A 16543-nucleotide genomic window follows, 5' to 3' on the forward strand; every position below is an offset into this window, starting at 1 on the left:
AATCAATTTAAAGATTCAGTATTTTTCATCGATAAAACACAGTTTATTTTGTGCCAAAGTTGACATGGCAAAGAACAAGGAACATATGAGTTTACTTTATATGTAGTAAGACGATAGGGCAGTATGTGCACACAGTTTGCCATGGAGAGTGTAGTAAATACACTTTTGAACAACTGCTGTGACTTTACTGCACGTTTTTAGAATATCCATCGCCATGGTATGTGATTGCTGTTAAATGAAATATGCAGTATGTGAAGAGTGAGCCCTCAAAACCAGTTGACAATGGCATTGATGCTCATATATTTTTACATATATGATGAAATATGGCAAAGAAATGTTGACCACTTCTGAAGTTCTCAGAAGCAGTGTTGGAGGCTGATTGCAAAAGCTCATTTGTATTCTTTTTAGTGTTTTTTTTCTCAGATAATTATGTTGAAATCAAGGCTGTCATGCTTCAAAGTGAAATAGGTCATAAATCATTTGTTTTGATGTACTTGGTAAAATAAGTCAGATGTTAATTCTTCAGCCCCCTTCTCTTGACGAATTGGATCAAGTTCAGTGATAAGTGTTTCCCTCTTTAGGAAACTTGTCAGAAATGCAGTTGTAAGGCAATACAGTGGTTTAAGCAAAGTTGAAGGAGCTGTGAATGTTTATATCGGAATTACTGTCATGAAGGAATTTTATTGTTAGCCCAGTCTCTTGTTCAGTTTTGTTCTGCCACCTCTCTGAACACCTGCACTATCAAAGGTAGCAGTCCAACTGAAGACTGATAAATCCTTCGTATGACAGAATCACAGAATCACAGAATGTTCGGGGTTGGAAGGGACCTCTGAAGATCATCCAGTCCAACCTTCATCCCAGCATATCTAACCCTACACCATAGCCTCAAGTGCTAGATCTACTTTTTTTTTAAACACCTCCAGGGTTGGTGACTCCACCACCTCCCTGGGCAGCCTGTTCCAGTGCCTCACCACTTGTTCAGTAAAGAACTTCCCCCGAATATCCAATCTAAACTTACCCTGGTGCAACTTGAGGCCATTTCCCCTTGTCCTGTCATGACCAGCTTGCCTTTTGTAAAGAATTACTCAGTTTCAGCAAGAATGTGGCCTACCTGCATAGTCTTAAATTACAAGGTAATTAGCTCTTTAAGGTTATGATTTAAATGCAGAACTAAGTGAAGTTAGGCTTTTTCCAACATTTAGAATGTTTTTAGAACTGTGTAGGGTGAAGTTGCCACCATATATTTTTCATATGCCTCAATTTTATGGCATAGCTGAAAGAGAAAAAAAAGAGTGTTCTACCTGATTTTTTTTCTCTTATTGACTCTCTTCCCAATTTGCAAAGTGTATGTCTGAAAAGATGGCTAATATGAAGTCTATAAAGATCGCTTTTTAAAAAATGTTAATGAAATTCTATACCTCAACCTTAACTAATACGTAAGAAATGTATTAATAGCATGTTCTGTTGTGTGCTATTAATATGTAAAAATATATTAAGCCATGCTATTTTTGAAAAAGTCAATTGTTATCCTTCAGAAGTTATTAACCTTAGTTATGTTATATGATTATGATTATTTTCATCACAATCTGGAAATGTTTTTTGTTTATGGAGTATAAAACCCCAAACAACTGATACTTGTTAACTAAAATCAGCAATCAGGGCAATTTGAGAAAAGTTTCATGTAGTCAGTTGTGACATAATTTGAAAATTGAGGAGAGGCTAAGAACATTGGCAAGCAATGTTGGAGGTCTAAGTATTAATTTTTATGAAGGAAATATAAAAGAAAAAGGGAAAAAAGGGAAAAAACAAGGTAAAATGGTTAATCCATCCAGATTCTTCTGTGTGTTTCTGCTAAAGTAGGTACTGATTTATGCTGAGTATAGATTTGCTCTTTATAAAGGGAAATCTCTGTAGTGCTGGCATTAATATTATAAGTAGTTATACATTATATATTATTACTACTATTTCTGAGGCACAATTTCAGGTCTTCCAAGGTCTGAAGAACATTAAAAGGGGTACACTGATTTCATAAATTTAATCCTGATCTCTGGTGGCAAATGTCATGAGTTGCTGCCTTAATTCAGTGGTGGAAATTGGTTTTCCTTGTGTTTCTCTGAAAGGAGTTTAATTTGTCTTAAGCATATTTATTTACTGAGACAATACAAATGATACCTTTATATTTAGCAAACAGACTGAAATTATACTTTATTTTATATTAGTAAATATTATATCTGTGGATTATTTTAAAAATACAAAGAAGTTGAGACAGAGTTTCTGGTTAAGGACAATGTCATAGGACATAACCTCCACTTGTTTCATGTCTTTTGTTGACCAAGCGGTTGCTCTTGCGTAGCTTATGTGTTGTAAAATTTAATTTTTTCTTACTTTGCAATTGTATGTTTATGCAGTTGTGTCCAGAGCTCTTGTTAGTCCTTGCTTCTATTTTCTTAAAATGCTGTGTGGTTTGATTTTTATTTATTATTTTTTTAAAATCATAGACTCATAGAATGGCCTAGGCTGGAAGGGACCTCAGAGATCATTTAATCCAACCTCCCTGTCATGGGCAGGGACGCCTCTCAGCTAGATCAGGCAACACATGAGGACCGAGCGAGGATTGTTTAATTGTTTGCTGGGTTATGTAACTAAGCACATCGTAAGGTGTTCAGGCATAAGGACATTTTGGCATTGAAGGTGAACTGCAAAGCTTTAAAAGAAGGAAATATAAGAATCTGCATCGATGGTATTTATGGATGTGCAGAGGATCTCTATACGGGAGAACCTCTGGGGCCGTGCGGCAGAACACGGTCGTCCTGTAGGCCTTCTCTTAACACTGGAGTTGGTGTCTGGACTACAGCCTTCATGTGTTGCAGAGGAGCGAAAAGTTGATTTTAAATCAGGATATTTTGAAGCCAATAACTCAGCCCAACTCTCTGTTCTCTCGGACACGCAGGTGGTGCCAGGAGTGGCCAGGCTGCTTGCGAGGCTCCCGTCAGCGTGGCAATTGCAGTGCGATTCCTTGTCTTGCCAGGTTTCAGCATAGACTTTACCAGAAGGCATAAAGCATTTGAAAGGAGGTGTCAGAGGAGGAGCAGCGTGGACTATGGTGTTGTCATGGCTCAGTTCTCTGATGCCCAACAGCTAGGCTCCTGTGAAATGAGGGAGGATTTCCCAAGTTCCAGACAGTTGTTTTGAATGCGTATGGCAAAATCCTTTTTATAAGTAAAAGGTCTTTTGTAGAGATTTCAGCTGCGAAGGAGTCCGGAATGTCGAAGGAAATGAGGCTTTTATGTCTTTCCTAGTAGTTCTTGTTATAAAGCATCTTAAGAGTTTTTGATGGTTGGAAGCAGAAATGATTCACAGGAAGAGAAGTGTGTCCACTGTGGCAGATTACAAGAGTTATACACTACATATTTTTCAATTAAGCCTAAATGAAATTGGAGTTAAAAAAAAGGAAATTAAGTATTTCATAATAGAGTTTCTGATAAACTACTAGTGTTACTAATCTGGGACATGCGCCAAAACCTGAAAAAAGACATTGGTGCCAGGCGCTGTGTAGATGTTTGTATGTCTGAATGTAGAGCGAACATCTGGCAGTATGTACACGAACGATGCGCAGTGTCTCTGTGAGTTGCCCAGATTACTGTTAGCTGTAATTTTCTTATGTCCTTTCTAGAATACAGTGGTAATCTCTCTGTGGTGTCTTCCTTTTTACTAAAGAAGTCAGGAGTGGAAAGGGCACTGTGTCAGCTCTGCAAATTCTCATGTAACGCGAGTTTATTCATTCTCTTGATACAAACTCGATGACTCTATTGATCTCATTTATAAGAGTGTGCTTTCATGTCGGGTGACTTATTGATTTGCACAGGCATAATAGTCCTTTGTAAATAAGCTCTGATCTAGACTATGGCAGGTGTCTGAGCAGTACAGCCTCCTTTTTATATGCAGATGTAGCTTCTGGGTCTGAAATGCTGTGATGCCTTTCTGTCTCTAGTACCATTATTTTTGTTTCAGGCTCTAATATAATAAGCAGCTCTGAAGGGAAATACAGAATCTTACTTTCTCATTTTAAAATATTGGTCTGCTGGTTTAAAAGCATGCCTTTATTTTTTTAATGGTTGCTCACAAGTACACAGCATATCCTTTTCATTCAGATTTTTTTATAAATGTGTAACTTCTACTTTGGCTTGGGCTTGCCTTTTGGATATTTGTCATTATTGGTTTGCATAGTCTGTAAAACAAAAATTCTCACAGAAGCTGAAAGGCTTGCAGTGTTAGGTGAGTGAAAAAGAATTTTTTCCCAAATATCTGATGTTAAATGTATAATTCTGCTCCTTTTTAGTTCTAAAAATTCCTCTAAATTGAGAATGAGAGTGTGCGATACTGCCTTTCATCCACTATCGAGAGAGTAGTGACTTGCAAAAATGGAAAGTCTTGGGGTATATAAATACTTTTTTCTAGAAAGCATAATTGTGTTTAGTAATATATACAAATATTAAGCATATAATTTAAAATGTAAAGGTACTGCATTTAAGTAGTTTAAAGTATGAAGCTTTGCATTGACCTTTAAATCTGAATTCCTTTGTTTTCTCTAGATGTTTAAATTCATAATATGTTTTTTGTTTTTACACAGTAATATCTGGGTTTGCAATTTTGGGTGACTTGCCTGTTATGTATGCTTACTTTGATGCGATTTACTACATATAAAGCTATTTTGTATTTAAAATAATTTTTTGTAGCATGAAAATTCCCATGGGTCTGCAAGAATTGCCACATAAGATTCAAACGAATTGAAAATACAAATCAAGCTTTATTTCAAATAATAATGTGTTTAGGAATTGTCTTTGTACAGGTAAATGGTTACGGTTTTGTGACAAGAACAACTATACGGGCAGACTTAATCAGGGTACAGTATTGCAAATTGAATCATAATACTAATGGTGAATACTAAAAACATCAAACAATTTGTTTTCAACAAAAATTAGATTGCTGCCTAATATTTTATTTGCATGCTGTGCTCTGCATCTGCGTTGTTTGTTACATATCAATATAATGATATATCAATATCATTAAACTTGAAACGCCAAACAATTTACTATCATTAAGGCTAAGGTTATAAAGCAGAACTTGAAGAAATGCTTTATCTCAGTGCTTTTGAGGTGTGAATTATCCTAACAAAGGAGGTTGCCATGGCAATAAGATCTTCGATGCTGTATTGTGTGTTAATGTACTAAGGTGGCATTTGATTCAGAATTCGGTATTTGAGTGTACTTACTGTGATGAAGTGTAAAAGAAATGGCATGATAAGGAACTTGGATTGATTTAGGAAGAAGAATTTGGAGTTGGAGAGATTTGTTCTGATCATGGACTGCAGCAGTCTCACACGCAGCTAGAGGTGCTGGAGAATGAATTGACTGGGAGACAGCAAGACATTGAAGAGCTAAACAGAGAGCTAGAAGAAATGAGGGCAGCATATGGTACAGAAGGATTGCAACAGGTATAATTACCTTACGTTGCCTTCTACTTGCTACTCGGTTACGTGCGAAAATGCAGAGCATCACCTGAGAGACTTCACACTTAGTAGCAGCTGATCAGAATGCAGTGAGTGTGTCGCAGAATTACACAGAATTTCTTCCAGTCACGTGTCGTGTGCTCTCTTTCTTTGAAGGCATTCTCATTGTGTGTCCTTTTTCTCTCTGTTTTGTGACTAAAATCCCAGTCTTCACAGTGACTTTCCTCAAGTCAGGAATGCGAGGACAATTTTCTTCAAGAAAACCCATAATTCTCTAATTTTGCAAAGACTGCATTTCTTTGATACCTTTTTAAATGTTCCTCCAAGATCAAAAAACCCTCCAGTTTTACTTCCGAAGGAATGATATAACTGAGATGATCCTTTAACCAGAAAGATATTTCTAAGTCAGACGTAACAGTCTGAAATACAAGGCAACTGTGTCAGAATGTTTTAATAAATGTCTAGTAATTTGGGATTGCTGGGAATTATTTCTTACTTCAGAAATACCACTGGAATTTAAAGTTAGGTTTTAAAGTAAAATATATTAAATACTTATTCTTCCAGTGTAAACAAGTGGTGCAGCGCACTGAAGTTGGTGCTTTGTCATGCTCTGTGTCTTACGTATCTCTCTTTTAATTTGGATTCAGGTCACATCATTGTGGTTTTCTGTTTTGTTTTTTTCCAGAGTACTATAGCAAAATTGTTCTAATACTTAGTCATTTTCACTGTCATTATTATTGCAGTTATATTTTTTCCGGCTTTTATTTGTATTTTATCCGTGAAAATGGATGTCGTATTTTCGATCATACTAGAGTGGTCTTTTAAGTCGTTGCCCTGGAGGGAGGTGGTTTATCATTCCTTTGACCCCTGTGTTGTGCTAAACATTATAGTCATAATTGCAGCATAATAAAGAACATAAGCATAATTTTAGTTTCTCACAGTTGTGACTACTCTTAGTTTTGCCTGAAAAAGATGAAAGGTAAAGTGTTTTCATTTTTTAAATGGCTATGATTACTTTTTTAAAAAATAAATTAAAAATATACTAAACCAAAACAGGTTGTGATACAATATTTTAGTAGTTGCAGCATGTTTTTGTATGGTAAGTGATACAGTGCATAATGCTCAGTTGAGAAATGCACGTCATTCATTTTTCAGAAGAAACAAAAGAATTGTAAAAGGGAAGTGCGATAGATATGTGCTTTAGTTCTGCCTGTTAAAGAAAAACACTGAATAAAAACCTTAGTAATTATTATATAACTGTGTGGATTGAGGCAGATAAATTTAATTAATCAATTTCATTGAACAGATGCAAAAGGAAAGATATGACACACTTAAGTGTCTGATCTGTTCCTAATTTTCTCTGTTGTAGCAAACGTCTAGTATTTCCTCTAGAACCATGTTTTTAAAGTAGGAGTTCACGGCAGTGTTTTGAAAAGAACTTTAAAAGAATTTCTTCAAATTTTTTGCAGTTTGCCTTGTTTAAGAGAGTTCTGGATTTTTATTTCTGAATAATGTTCCTGTCCTCTAAATCAGTAAGGTTTATCTGGAAGCATTATGATTTTACTTCACACTCACCAGGTAATCTGGAGGGACTGTTCTAAACAAGTTACAGAAGGTGACTGATTATTAAAGAAATATGGAATATATAGAGATGAAGCTTCCGCGAGCCTTGAATGATTGACAAAATTGACAAAATTACTTTAAAGTGAATAGCATCTCTATTTAAATAATTGCACATGAAAAGGGTCCCAATTAATTTTTTAGAATTTCTGTCTGGCCGAGTGTAATCCTACAAAAAATGGAATGCTTGCAAAGGATTTTCTTCTGTACTTATATCATTTCTTCATCAGTACAAGTTACAAAATGCCCTTTATCAGTGTTTCAGCTTTGGATAAGTTTTCTCATGTAGTTATGAATAATTTGTCTGGGTTCACAGTGTAAGATACCACGGGGTATTTTTTAAGTGCTTTTAGTATGACGAATGCAATTTATTAAACTTTTGGGAGAGAGAGATGACATAACTTGCATGGGAGTGTGAAAAATGTGTGGACATGAGTAGTTGTACATATTACTGAAACACTGTAAGTGGATAATCTGACTTCCTTCATGATGGATTCTATGGCCTTGCTTTCTACGTTAAAAGCAAGATTTTTTTTTAACTAGGTTCAGATTTTGTTCTTTGATAACTATATTTCATGGAGAGGTCATGTATTATTAAATGATGGGAAAAATTAGTTTTCTGATATATTTACGACTAGAGTTCAAAAACATAGATGCTCCACTAAATCTGTGTGACATCTTTTAAACAGAGAGGTTAGGGATGACATATTCCCTCTTAGCTAGAGCAAGCTAGTATTTTTTTTGTGTCTGTGGTTTTGATGTGCACTAATAGTTTAAATTTTATCTTTTGTAGCTGCAAGAATTTGAAGCTGCTATTAAAAAAAGAGATGACATTATTACTCGACTCACTACTAACCTACAGCAGGCACGGAAGGAAAAGGATGAAACTATGAGGGAGTTCTTAGAGCTTACTGAACAAAGTCAAAAACTGCAAATTCAGTTTCAGCATGTAAGTTGCAGCACTACCAGTATTTATCGGGATTTGAAACCTGCTGTCACGGTGGAGGGTCCATAAAGAACTACTTCCTGCGGAAACAGAAATTTTTGTGCATTTTTTTCTGAAGAATTGGTCTCTTGGGGTAGATTAGCAGTCACTTTACCAGTTCTATGTTATTGTACTAATTCACTGTAAAATGATGAGTAGCCTGTTTCATTCCCTAGTCTGATGAATACTGAATGACGGCAGTTACCTTGGGGAAAAATACTTCTGTAGTTAGTTCTCAGAGCTTTGGACTGAAACCTAGCCTGTTCGCCTTGAATCAAAACAACCAGCTATCAGCTTTGGTGGACCATCATTTCGTAGAATCCTAGGCTGTCTTAGGTTGGCAGGGACCTCAGAGATCATCTAACCCAACCCTTACCATGGGCAGGGACGCCCTTAACCAGCCCAGGTTGCTCAGGGCTCATCCAACCTGGCCTTGAACATCTCCAGGGAGGGGGCAGCCACAGCCTCTCTGGGCAATGTGTTCCAGAGTCTGGCCACCCTCCCACTGAAGAATTTCTGCCTAAGATCCAATCTGAACCTATTCTCCTTTGATTTAAATCGATTTCCCTTTGTCATGTTGCTGTAATAAGTCCCTCCCTAGCCTTCCTGTAGGTTCCCTTCAGGTGTTGGAAGGCAGTGATAAGGTCCTGCCGAAGTCTTCTCTTCTCCAGCTGAACAATCCCAGCTCCCACAGCCTGTCCTTCCTATATTTTTGGGTAAAATCTGCATCTTGTTATTAGAAGATAGTTTAAATAACAAAGTTAAGTTTCAGAAGAATCATACTGGTGACTGAGGTGCCAGAGACACTCTCTTAATCTGCAGACTACAGCTTACAGTGTTGTAGTTGAATATTGTAGTATTTTGTGTTGTTTAAGCACCTTATATAGCCTTTTTCTGAGATTCAGGTGGATTATAGTGAAGCCCAATTTTTATTATGTTTGGAGGTGGTAATTACAAATAATTTCTTTTACTGCTCAGACATATTTTAGAGACACTACTGTGCTGTGCTAGCTCACCACTAAACAATTTGATATTAAATACTTTTAAAAAACTGTTTGGTCATCCGAAAAGAATAAAGATATTTCAGTTCCTTCTGAAAGAACTTAGAAAATTTAGTGATAGTCTTTGGGTTTGTGATGTGGAAGAAGAAAGTATAGATCACTTTTGCTGCAGTGCAAACTGTTTCTGGAAAGCATGATATATATTTTAGGTTTTATTTTTCAACATTCAAGCTGCAGGCAAGTGAAGCCCTAAGGAACACCAGCCATAGTTGCACAGCTGCTGACCTACTGCAAGCCAAGCAACAGATACTTGCACATCAGCAACAGCTTGAGGAACAGGAATGTCTACTGAAGAATTATCAGAAGAAGAATGAGGAATTTGAAGAACAGATTGCACATCTTCAGGACAAAATAGCAACGTATGAAGTGGTATGTTCCATACTAGCAAGATCTCTTTTCCTAATCTCTTAGTTCTTTTCATGATTTTCTAGTTCCTTTTGAAATTTAAGGGCCAAAGCAGGGATCATGAGTGTGCTGCATAGAATACATACAGAGATTATAAGTTTTTAAGACTGCTTCTATTAACTACCACGTAAGCGTTTAATTCAAAAAGAATTTTTTTTGTCAGTATTATGTATCGTGTTCAGTGAGTACTGAAACTATGCTGTATATTAGAATGCCTTCATTAAATGACATGGTTTTGTTAGGAAAATAAATCAAAAATAACTTACTTGAACAACATTTTCTGTCTTAAGAAAAGAATGAATTCTTTTCCTCATGTACATTTTTTTAAATTATCCTTCATGGAAAACATCTTGACAGTACCTAAATAATTTAAATGTCAGTGAAAGTGACAAGATACAAAGCTTTCAGTAGATTGCACCAAATATTTATTTTAAGTGTCTAAGAACAACTGTAAAAAATGGCAGTGATGTTTGTATCTTTTTTTCTCTTTCCTTTTCTCCTCCTTTTTCTCCCCTCCTTTTCTTTCCTGCTCCCTCCTTTTCTTTCCCCCTCCTTTTTTGAGGGAGGGAGGTGGTATGGGGGGCAGGGAGTGAGGCGGAGCAAGGACTGTCACTTATTCCAGAGATACAGAAAACCTCCAGCTGAAGTCAACAAATAATTTATATTTAGTTTTTATGAATGATCACTAGCCTTCTAAAAAAGGCGTTGTGCTTAAAGAGCTAAGTCTGTAAATGTTCTTCTGTGTTCAGATAATGAATTAAACATAAGAACGTGGGTTTTGCTCATTTTTTTAAAGGAAAAACACAAAAATGAGGGAGAAGACGTGAGTAAACTACAGGAAAAAGAAGCTTTAGTTGAAGAGCTGGAAGCAAAACTTGGAGAAGAAGAAAAAAATTCTTTTCAGCTTCAGGAAAAATTATCAGATGTCAGTAAATTACTTGAAGAATTGAAAGAACAGATTTCACTGAAGAACCAAGAGATAAGTAGCATGAAAGTCGAACTTAGCAGCTACAAACAGAAAGAAAGGCAATGTTCTGATGAAATAAAACAATTAATGGGAACTGTAGAAGAATTACAGAAACGATGTTATAAAGACAGCCAGTCTGAAGCTGACATTGTGCAAAGAATGGAATTAGAAACACAAAGGCGGCTGGCCCAACTTCAGGCTGAATTGGATGAAATGCACGGCCAGCAGATTGTACAAATGAAACACGAATTAATTAAGCAACATGCGATGGAAATAGAACAGCGTCTTTCGCAACAAAAAGTAGAGTTGGAGAAAATTTCAAGTCCATGTTGGAATGAGAATGTTAATAAAGATCAGGTGGATTTAATGAATATTAAGATTAATGAATTGAATGTGAAATTGCAAGATGCTGATAGTGAAAAGGAAAAAATAAAGCAAGAGTTGTCACAACAGATGGAAGTTATTTCGGCAGAGAGGTCTCTGCAGCAAACTAAAATTGAAGGTCTTTTGCAAGAACTGAATTTTTCAAGAGAGCAGGTTCAAAGAGCCAAACAAACAATAGTGGATATGGAGTGTAGGTTAAACGAAGCTGAAAAATACCAGTTTGTGATAGAAGATTTAAGAATTCAGCTAGCTTCTGCCTCTGAATTTAGGAAGGAATTGGAATTAAAACATGAGGCAGAAGTCACAAATTACAAAATCAAACTTGAAATGCTGGAAAGGGAGAAGGATGCAGTTTTGGACAGGATGGCAGAATCTCAGGAAGCAGAATTAGAGAGACTGAGAACAAAGCTTCTGTTTAGTCATGAAGAGGAACTTTCCAGACTTAAAGAAGACTTAGAAAAAGAGCACATAGTGAACATAGAAAACCTTAAAGATGACTTAAATATGCACCATAAACAGCAGTTAGATGAGGTACAAAATGAAATGAGTCAAAAGATAGAAGCCATGCAATGTGAGAAGGACAACTTGATCACACAGCAAAATCAGTTGATACTAGAGATTTCAAACCTTAAAGATACACAGCAGTCTATTTTAAATTCTCAGTCTGAAGAAATGACACTTCAAATCCATGAGCTTCAGAAGGAGATTGAAGTGCTTAGGCGAGAGGAAAAAGAAAAAGGTACCCTTGAACAAGAAATTCAAGAGCTGCAGCTTAAAACCAAGTTGATGCAGGAACAGATGAGGGATAGAGAAGATAGCCTTCAAAAAAAATGTTCAGAACTTGAAACACAAAATGACCTTCTTAAGGGGGAAAACAAAACTCTAGAAGAGAAATTAAAAAGTATGTTGGTAAACGCTGAAGAAAATGTCATTTTTAATAACAATGTTAGCTCTAAGTCAGAAATTCTGCACTTGGAAAAAAGGATAGAAAACCTGATTACTGAAAATGAGCAACTTAAAAACCAAAATGGTCAACTCCAGGAGGATGCTGAAAGACAGAAGAGTGCGTTTTCATTTACTGAGAAAAAAATGGAAGATAGTTACAAAGAGCTGCAGAAAGAATGTGCAAGTATTCTGAAGGCAAAAACCGAGGTGGAAGAGAGCAAAATTAAGCAGGAAGCAGAATACAAAAGCAAACTCAAAGCTTTGAATGAAAGACTTCACCACTTACAAAGCAGTAGACCGGTTTTACTTAGAACTAAAGCTTCTGGTTTTGAAGGGAGTGAAGAAATCAAGATGTCCAGGGCAGACATTCCTGAGGCTGGAGAAGTTGTTGAGAAAGATGCAACAGAACTTATGGAAAAGCTTGAGGTTACTCAGCGTGAGAAAATGGAATTATCCCTGAGACTTTCTGATCTCTCTGAACTGTTGAAGTCCAAGCATAGTGAAATTTGTCATTTAAATGAAAAGATTAAATCCTTAGAAGATGAGAAAGAGCAAGTTCTAGCAAAATGTAAAGAACTGGAAGTCATCATTAGCTGTGCTCAGAGAGCAAACAATAGTAGTAATGAACCTAAGACAAAATGCTCTAAAGGAAAAACTCTAAAAACTCCTGCTCCAGCATGTGAAAGGAGAAGTAAAACCCTTGGTTCGAGGAATAAAGTTGATGAAGGAATAAATGTAAGAGGAAATACAGGTTCAGGTAAAGATACCAGTCATGATGTAACAAAAAGGAATGACGTTCAGCAAGTATTGAAACCAGAACAGCAGTCTCTTGTAGAACATTTGCATGGAGTGACAGACAGGCTGACAGATGAAACATCGTTAATAGCCGTTACGGGGAGTGAAAATAGTGATCTTCAGCAACAAGTGGATGCGTTAAAATCAGAACAGGTATGTTCCATAAAGCAGCATAGAAAATAGCTTACCTATGCAAATTTGTAAGGAACTTGCCCTTGGAAATTTGCATCGTGTTTTTCCTGTTGGCTGCTTTGAAGTACAGGTGTGTGGTTGGGCGTGTGTGGCTGCGTGGCCAGGGGTTGGAAGTTGTCACATGAATGACTGGAAAGATAACCATAGGCACTGTGCATAAGGATACTATTTTTCACTGAAAGAAATACTCGTCCCTTACATGTAATTGAATCACCAACAAAAGCAAGAGAAAAGCCATCTAGAGCACTTCGTGCTTTGATAAAGCATTTAACCATCTTTCTTGAGGTGAAAACTTATTCAGGACATATTTTTTTAAATCTCTGATTAGGTTTTCTGTTCTTTAAGTGCTCATTCAAACAATATAAGGAGATAATGAAACTGTTGACTTCTTCATTCATCTTTTATCAAACTTGGAAATATCAAACTTGTGAAATACTAATATTCCATTATCAAAATTTTTGTTTATATGCTGTTGTCACTTCTTAAGAAATGTATTTGGATATGAATGTGAGACGTGAAGATACAGAAGTTGCATATTGTGTGATTCTAACCAATCTCCATGTATTGCTGGACAAAGTTTGCTTGTAGTTTTTGCTATTGTGAATGAATTGCAGGTAGTATGGAAGGGATTGTTACTTGCCACTAAAAATAGCTAAGTACTGAATTACCAGGATTCAGTTAGATGCAGGAATCATAAGTGTGGCTTAAAATTTATGTACAGTGATGAAGTTGAATAGCAGGCTGCAAGAAGTGTGCAGCTAAGTTTTCTGTAGAAATGGCGGTTAACCTGTCTTCTGCTGTTTCTTTTAGATTGTTTTTTTCCCCCATGTTATAAAAACCACCTAGCAGTGGACTGCCACCACCACTGCCTTATTTTAGGTTGTGTTGCACTTCATTAATTTCCTAAGAAATAAAATCACAAGTAAAACCACATTGGAAAGAGTTGTGAGACTATAGATAAGAGCTGCAGTTGTGAAATATAATACTAATTTTCTTTTATGAGGGTATGATAAGGGTCATACAATTTACTGCCGTAGAACTAAAAGAGTTCCAGAGGTGTCTAAAAACCTTTTCAAACTTGGACCCTAAGTAGCATATCCTAAACATGTTTATGCTTTAGCAGTGGCATCCCCAGAAGTGCAGAACAGAACAACAGGCCTGGGAAATCAGTGTTTTTTAGGGTCTGCTATTAAAATGGTCTTTTTTCTGTGTTTGAACTGTCTTAACTTACTCTTTTGGTGATGCTGCTCTCACTTCATTGGGGTAAAATTGGTTGGGTTTTTATTGCTGCAGGACAGGAATTGAAGCATATTGACTTTTGCTGATTTTTATTTTTATTTTAAGTTGAAGTGTCGTTTCATTACAACTCACTTTTCCAAACTGTGTATATTTAAATTTAACTAATGTATACCATATATGCAGCTTTTTATTAAGCACTTTGTTAATTTAAGAAATTCACAAGGACAGGGTTATTTTTGGTTTCTTGTTTCTCACTCTTTGTAAAATACATATTTTTATTCAAAGACTGATTTACAGCTACAGATGGAAGCACAGCGCATTTGCCTGTCCCTGGTTTATTCAGCTCACATAGACCAGGTTCGTGAGTACCTGAAAGCAGAGAAAGAGAGTGCACTTTGCAGTCTTAAAGAGGAGCTTGTACGTAGTCATCTACAAGAGATGAATGATATTAAAAAAACGCATCAGCTGGAGCTCCAGACCTTGAAAATTCGACAAGCAGGTAACTTGACCAAAATTACGGGAGTGAAGCTCTTGATGTGAAAAACAGTGTCTTTAAGAGAAAACAAACATGGGAGTTTGTGCATATAGCTGTCCAAAAAATTGTTTTTATAGAACGTTTTGAAGTGGTTTTGTACCATATTACAAGTACCCATGGATACAGTTGTACCCATTACAAGTAGTCTGTTGCTCAGGGTACTTAGAAAACAAACCACACCAATCAAACAAACACAAAAAAACCCTAATATATAATAAAAGAGAAGGAATAGGAAATATTACAACTCATGCTTTGCTGTTTGTATCTGGTCAGTGAATTGCAAAGAGCTGTATAATTGATTCACCTGTAGTGTATATTCCTTACTAAAATAATAAGCACATGAATCAGCAATATATTTTTGAGCTCGATTCATTCCGTGTTCCTTGAATCCCTGCATTGGCTCCCTGCCCACATTCTTTGCTACTATGTTTTACCTCAGTGAGCTTAGGTTATCATGCTGGTTTTCTATCCTTACTTTTTCTGTCATCCCATGGTTTGCCTTTGTGTAATTTTTTGGCAGTTCTTTGCCCTCCAGTGTGTTTCTGTGAGGTTTGGTCTTTCTAGAGCTCGCTAACGCACAAAGCTGTTTCTTGTCACTGACTCCTCTTGAGCATATGGTTCTACCATAGTAATTGGATCTGTCTGTGTGATGGAACAAAAAACAACCTTCCTGAGAGCTGAAGACACAACCTCACTGAGGCAGGAAATTAGGCCTTTGAAAGTTTTCGTGTGTCCAGCGTTAAAAATAATATGAATCGTTTGTATTATAGATGATGACGTCCAGTCGACACAAAGCCTTATAGAAAAGCTGAATGAAGCTGTAACTGAGGAATGTTCTAGGCTTGCTCAGGTAAGACCTAACAAAAAGCCTTTTTTAAAATGGAAATTTTGAAAAATTATGTATACAGAAATTTGTTGTATTTTTCTACATAGTTTTCAACAGGTTTGCTTGGCAGCTTTTGTCTTTGCATTGATCTGAAAATAGAAATGAATAAAGCTGGTCTTCCAATATAACATTGCAATGGGTTTTGTATTTTGTTTTCTAAATGGTTTTATGTCCTTGTGCAGACAATTCTTCTGTCTTATACCTAATCTTAATCTTCTAGCTAATGTATGTATTATATCTACTAGCTCAGAAGTAATTTTTTCCTTTCTGTGTGTCTCTGGCTCTAAGGTTTTGATGTCACACATAAACATTGATGTACAGGAATTACTCATATCTGCAATAAGACAGTAATTTTATTCTTACCTGCAGCATACCTTCCAAAGATTGTAAAGTGTCTAAGAATATACCAGCATTGGTGTTTGTGTTGTTATAGTCAAAAATTGAAGCTTATTCATAGACCAATAATACTACTAGAAATCAATGGCCCTTACAGGTACTTTCTGACCAGCAACATGCTTATTAAACTCACTTCTGCATGAATTAAACTACTTTGATCATTCATTATAAGGCATAGTTTTCTACTATTAAATACCTCAAATGATTTGCTTCGATGTTGTGGGGTTTTTTACCTTTTTTGATGAGCTTTTTTTCAACACGTATTTGGGAAAATGGATAGCAGAACTTTTTTTACATAGGAGAGATTAAGCAGGACTCCATAATAATAATTGTTCCATTTGTTGTGCAGGTTTTGTGTGACAATCAGAATGAACTTTCTTCAGCTGCTGTAGAGGTTGGTGATAGGGAACAGGATATTTTCCATAGACCTGCTGCTGCAAAGGAAAAACTGAATGTAGAATTACCAGTACACAGAGGTCAAGGTAATGGCATTGTACTATCAAGCCAGTTAAAAGAAATACTAATTTCAAGTATTTCAGAACGCAAATTATGCCATTAGTTGTTCAGGTGCTAATAAATATGCCTAAATAGCTGCTTTAGAGATCTCCTCACTGTTCTGAACCG

The 16543-nt window shown here is 36.2% G+C and overlaps 1 protein-coding gene across 1 annotated transcript in view; it reads left to right on the forward strand.

Moving 5' to 3' along the window:
• Positions 1-16543, forward strand: part of LOC104272377 (A-kinase anchor protein 9-like) — a gene marked incomplete at both ends in the record, with an annotated part of 33192 nt that overhangs the window by 16199 nt on the left and 450 nt on the right. Inside the window, 8 exon segments of the mRNA XM_009867354.1 lie at positions 5306-5494; positions 7923-8078; positions 9347-9544; positions 10485-11994; positions 12211-12824; positions 14388-14601; positions 15408-15487; positions 16269-16401. Of these exon segments, the coding sequence (XP_009865656.1) occupies positions 5306-5494; positions 7923-8078; positions 9347-9544; positions 10485-11994; positions 12211-12824; positions 14388-14601; positions 15408-15487; positions 16269-16401 (3094 nt within the window).

The sequence above is a fragment of the Apaloderma vittatum genome, unplaced genomic scaffold (assembly GCF_000703405.1).
Source record: "Apaloderma vittatum isolate BGI_N311 unplaced genomic scaffold, ASM70340v1 scaffold434, whole genome shotgun sequence".
NCBI lineage: Eukaryota > Metazoa > Chordata > Aves > Trogoniformes > Trogonidae > Apaloderma > Apaloderma vittatum.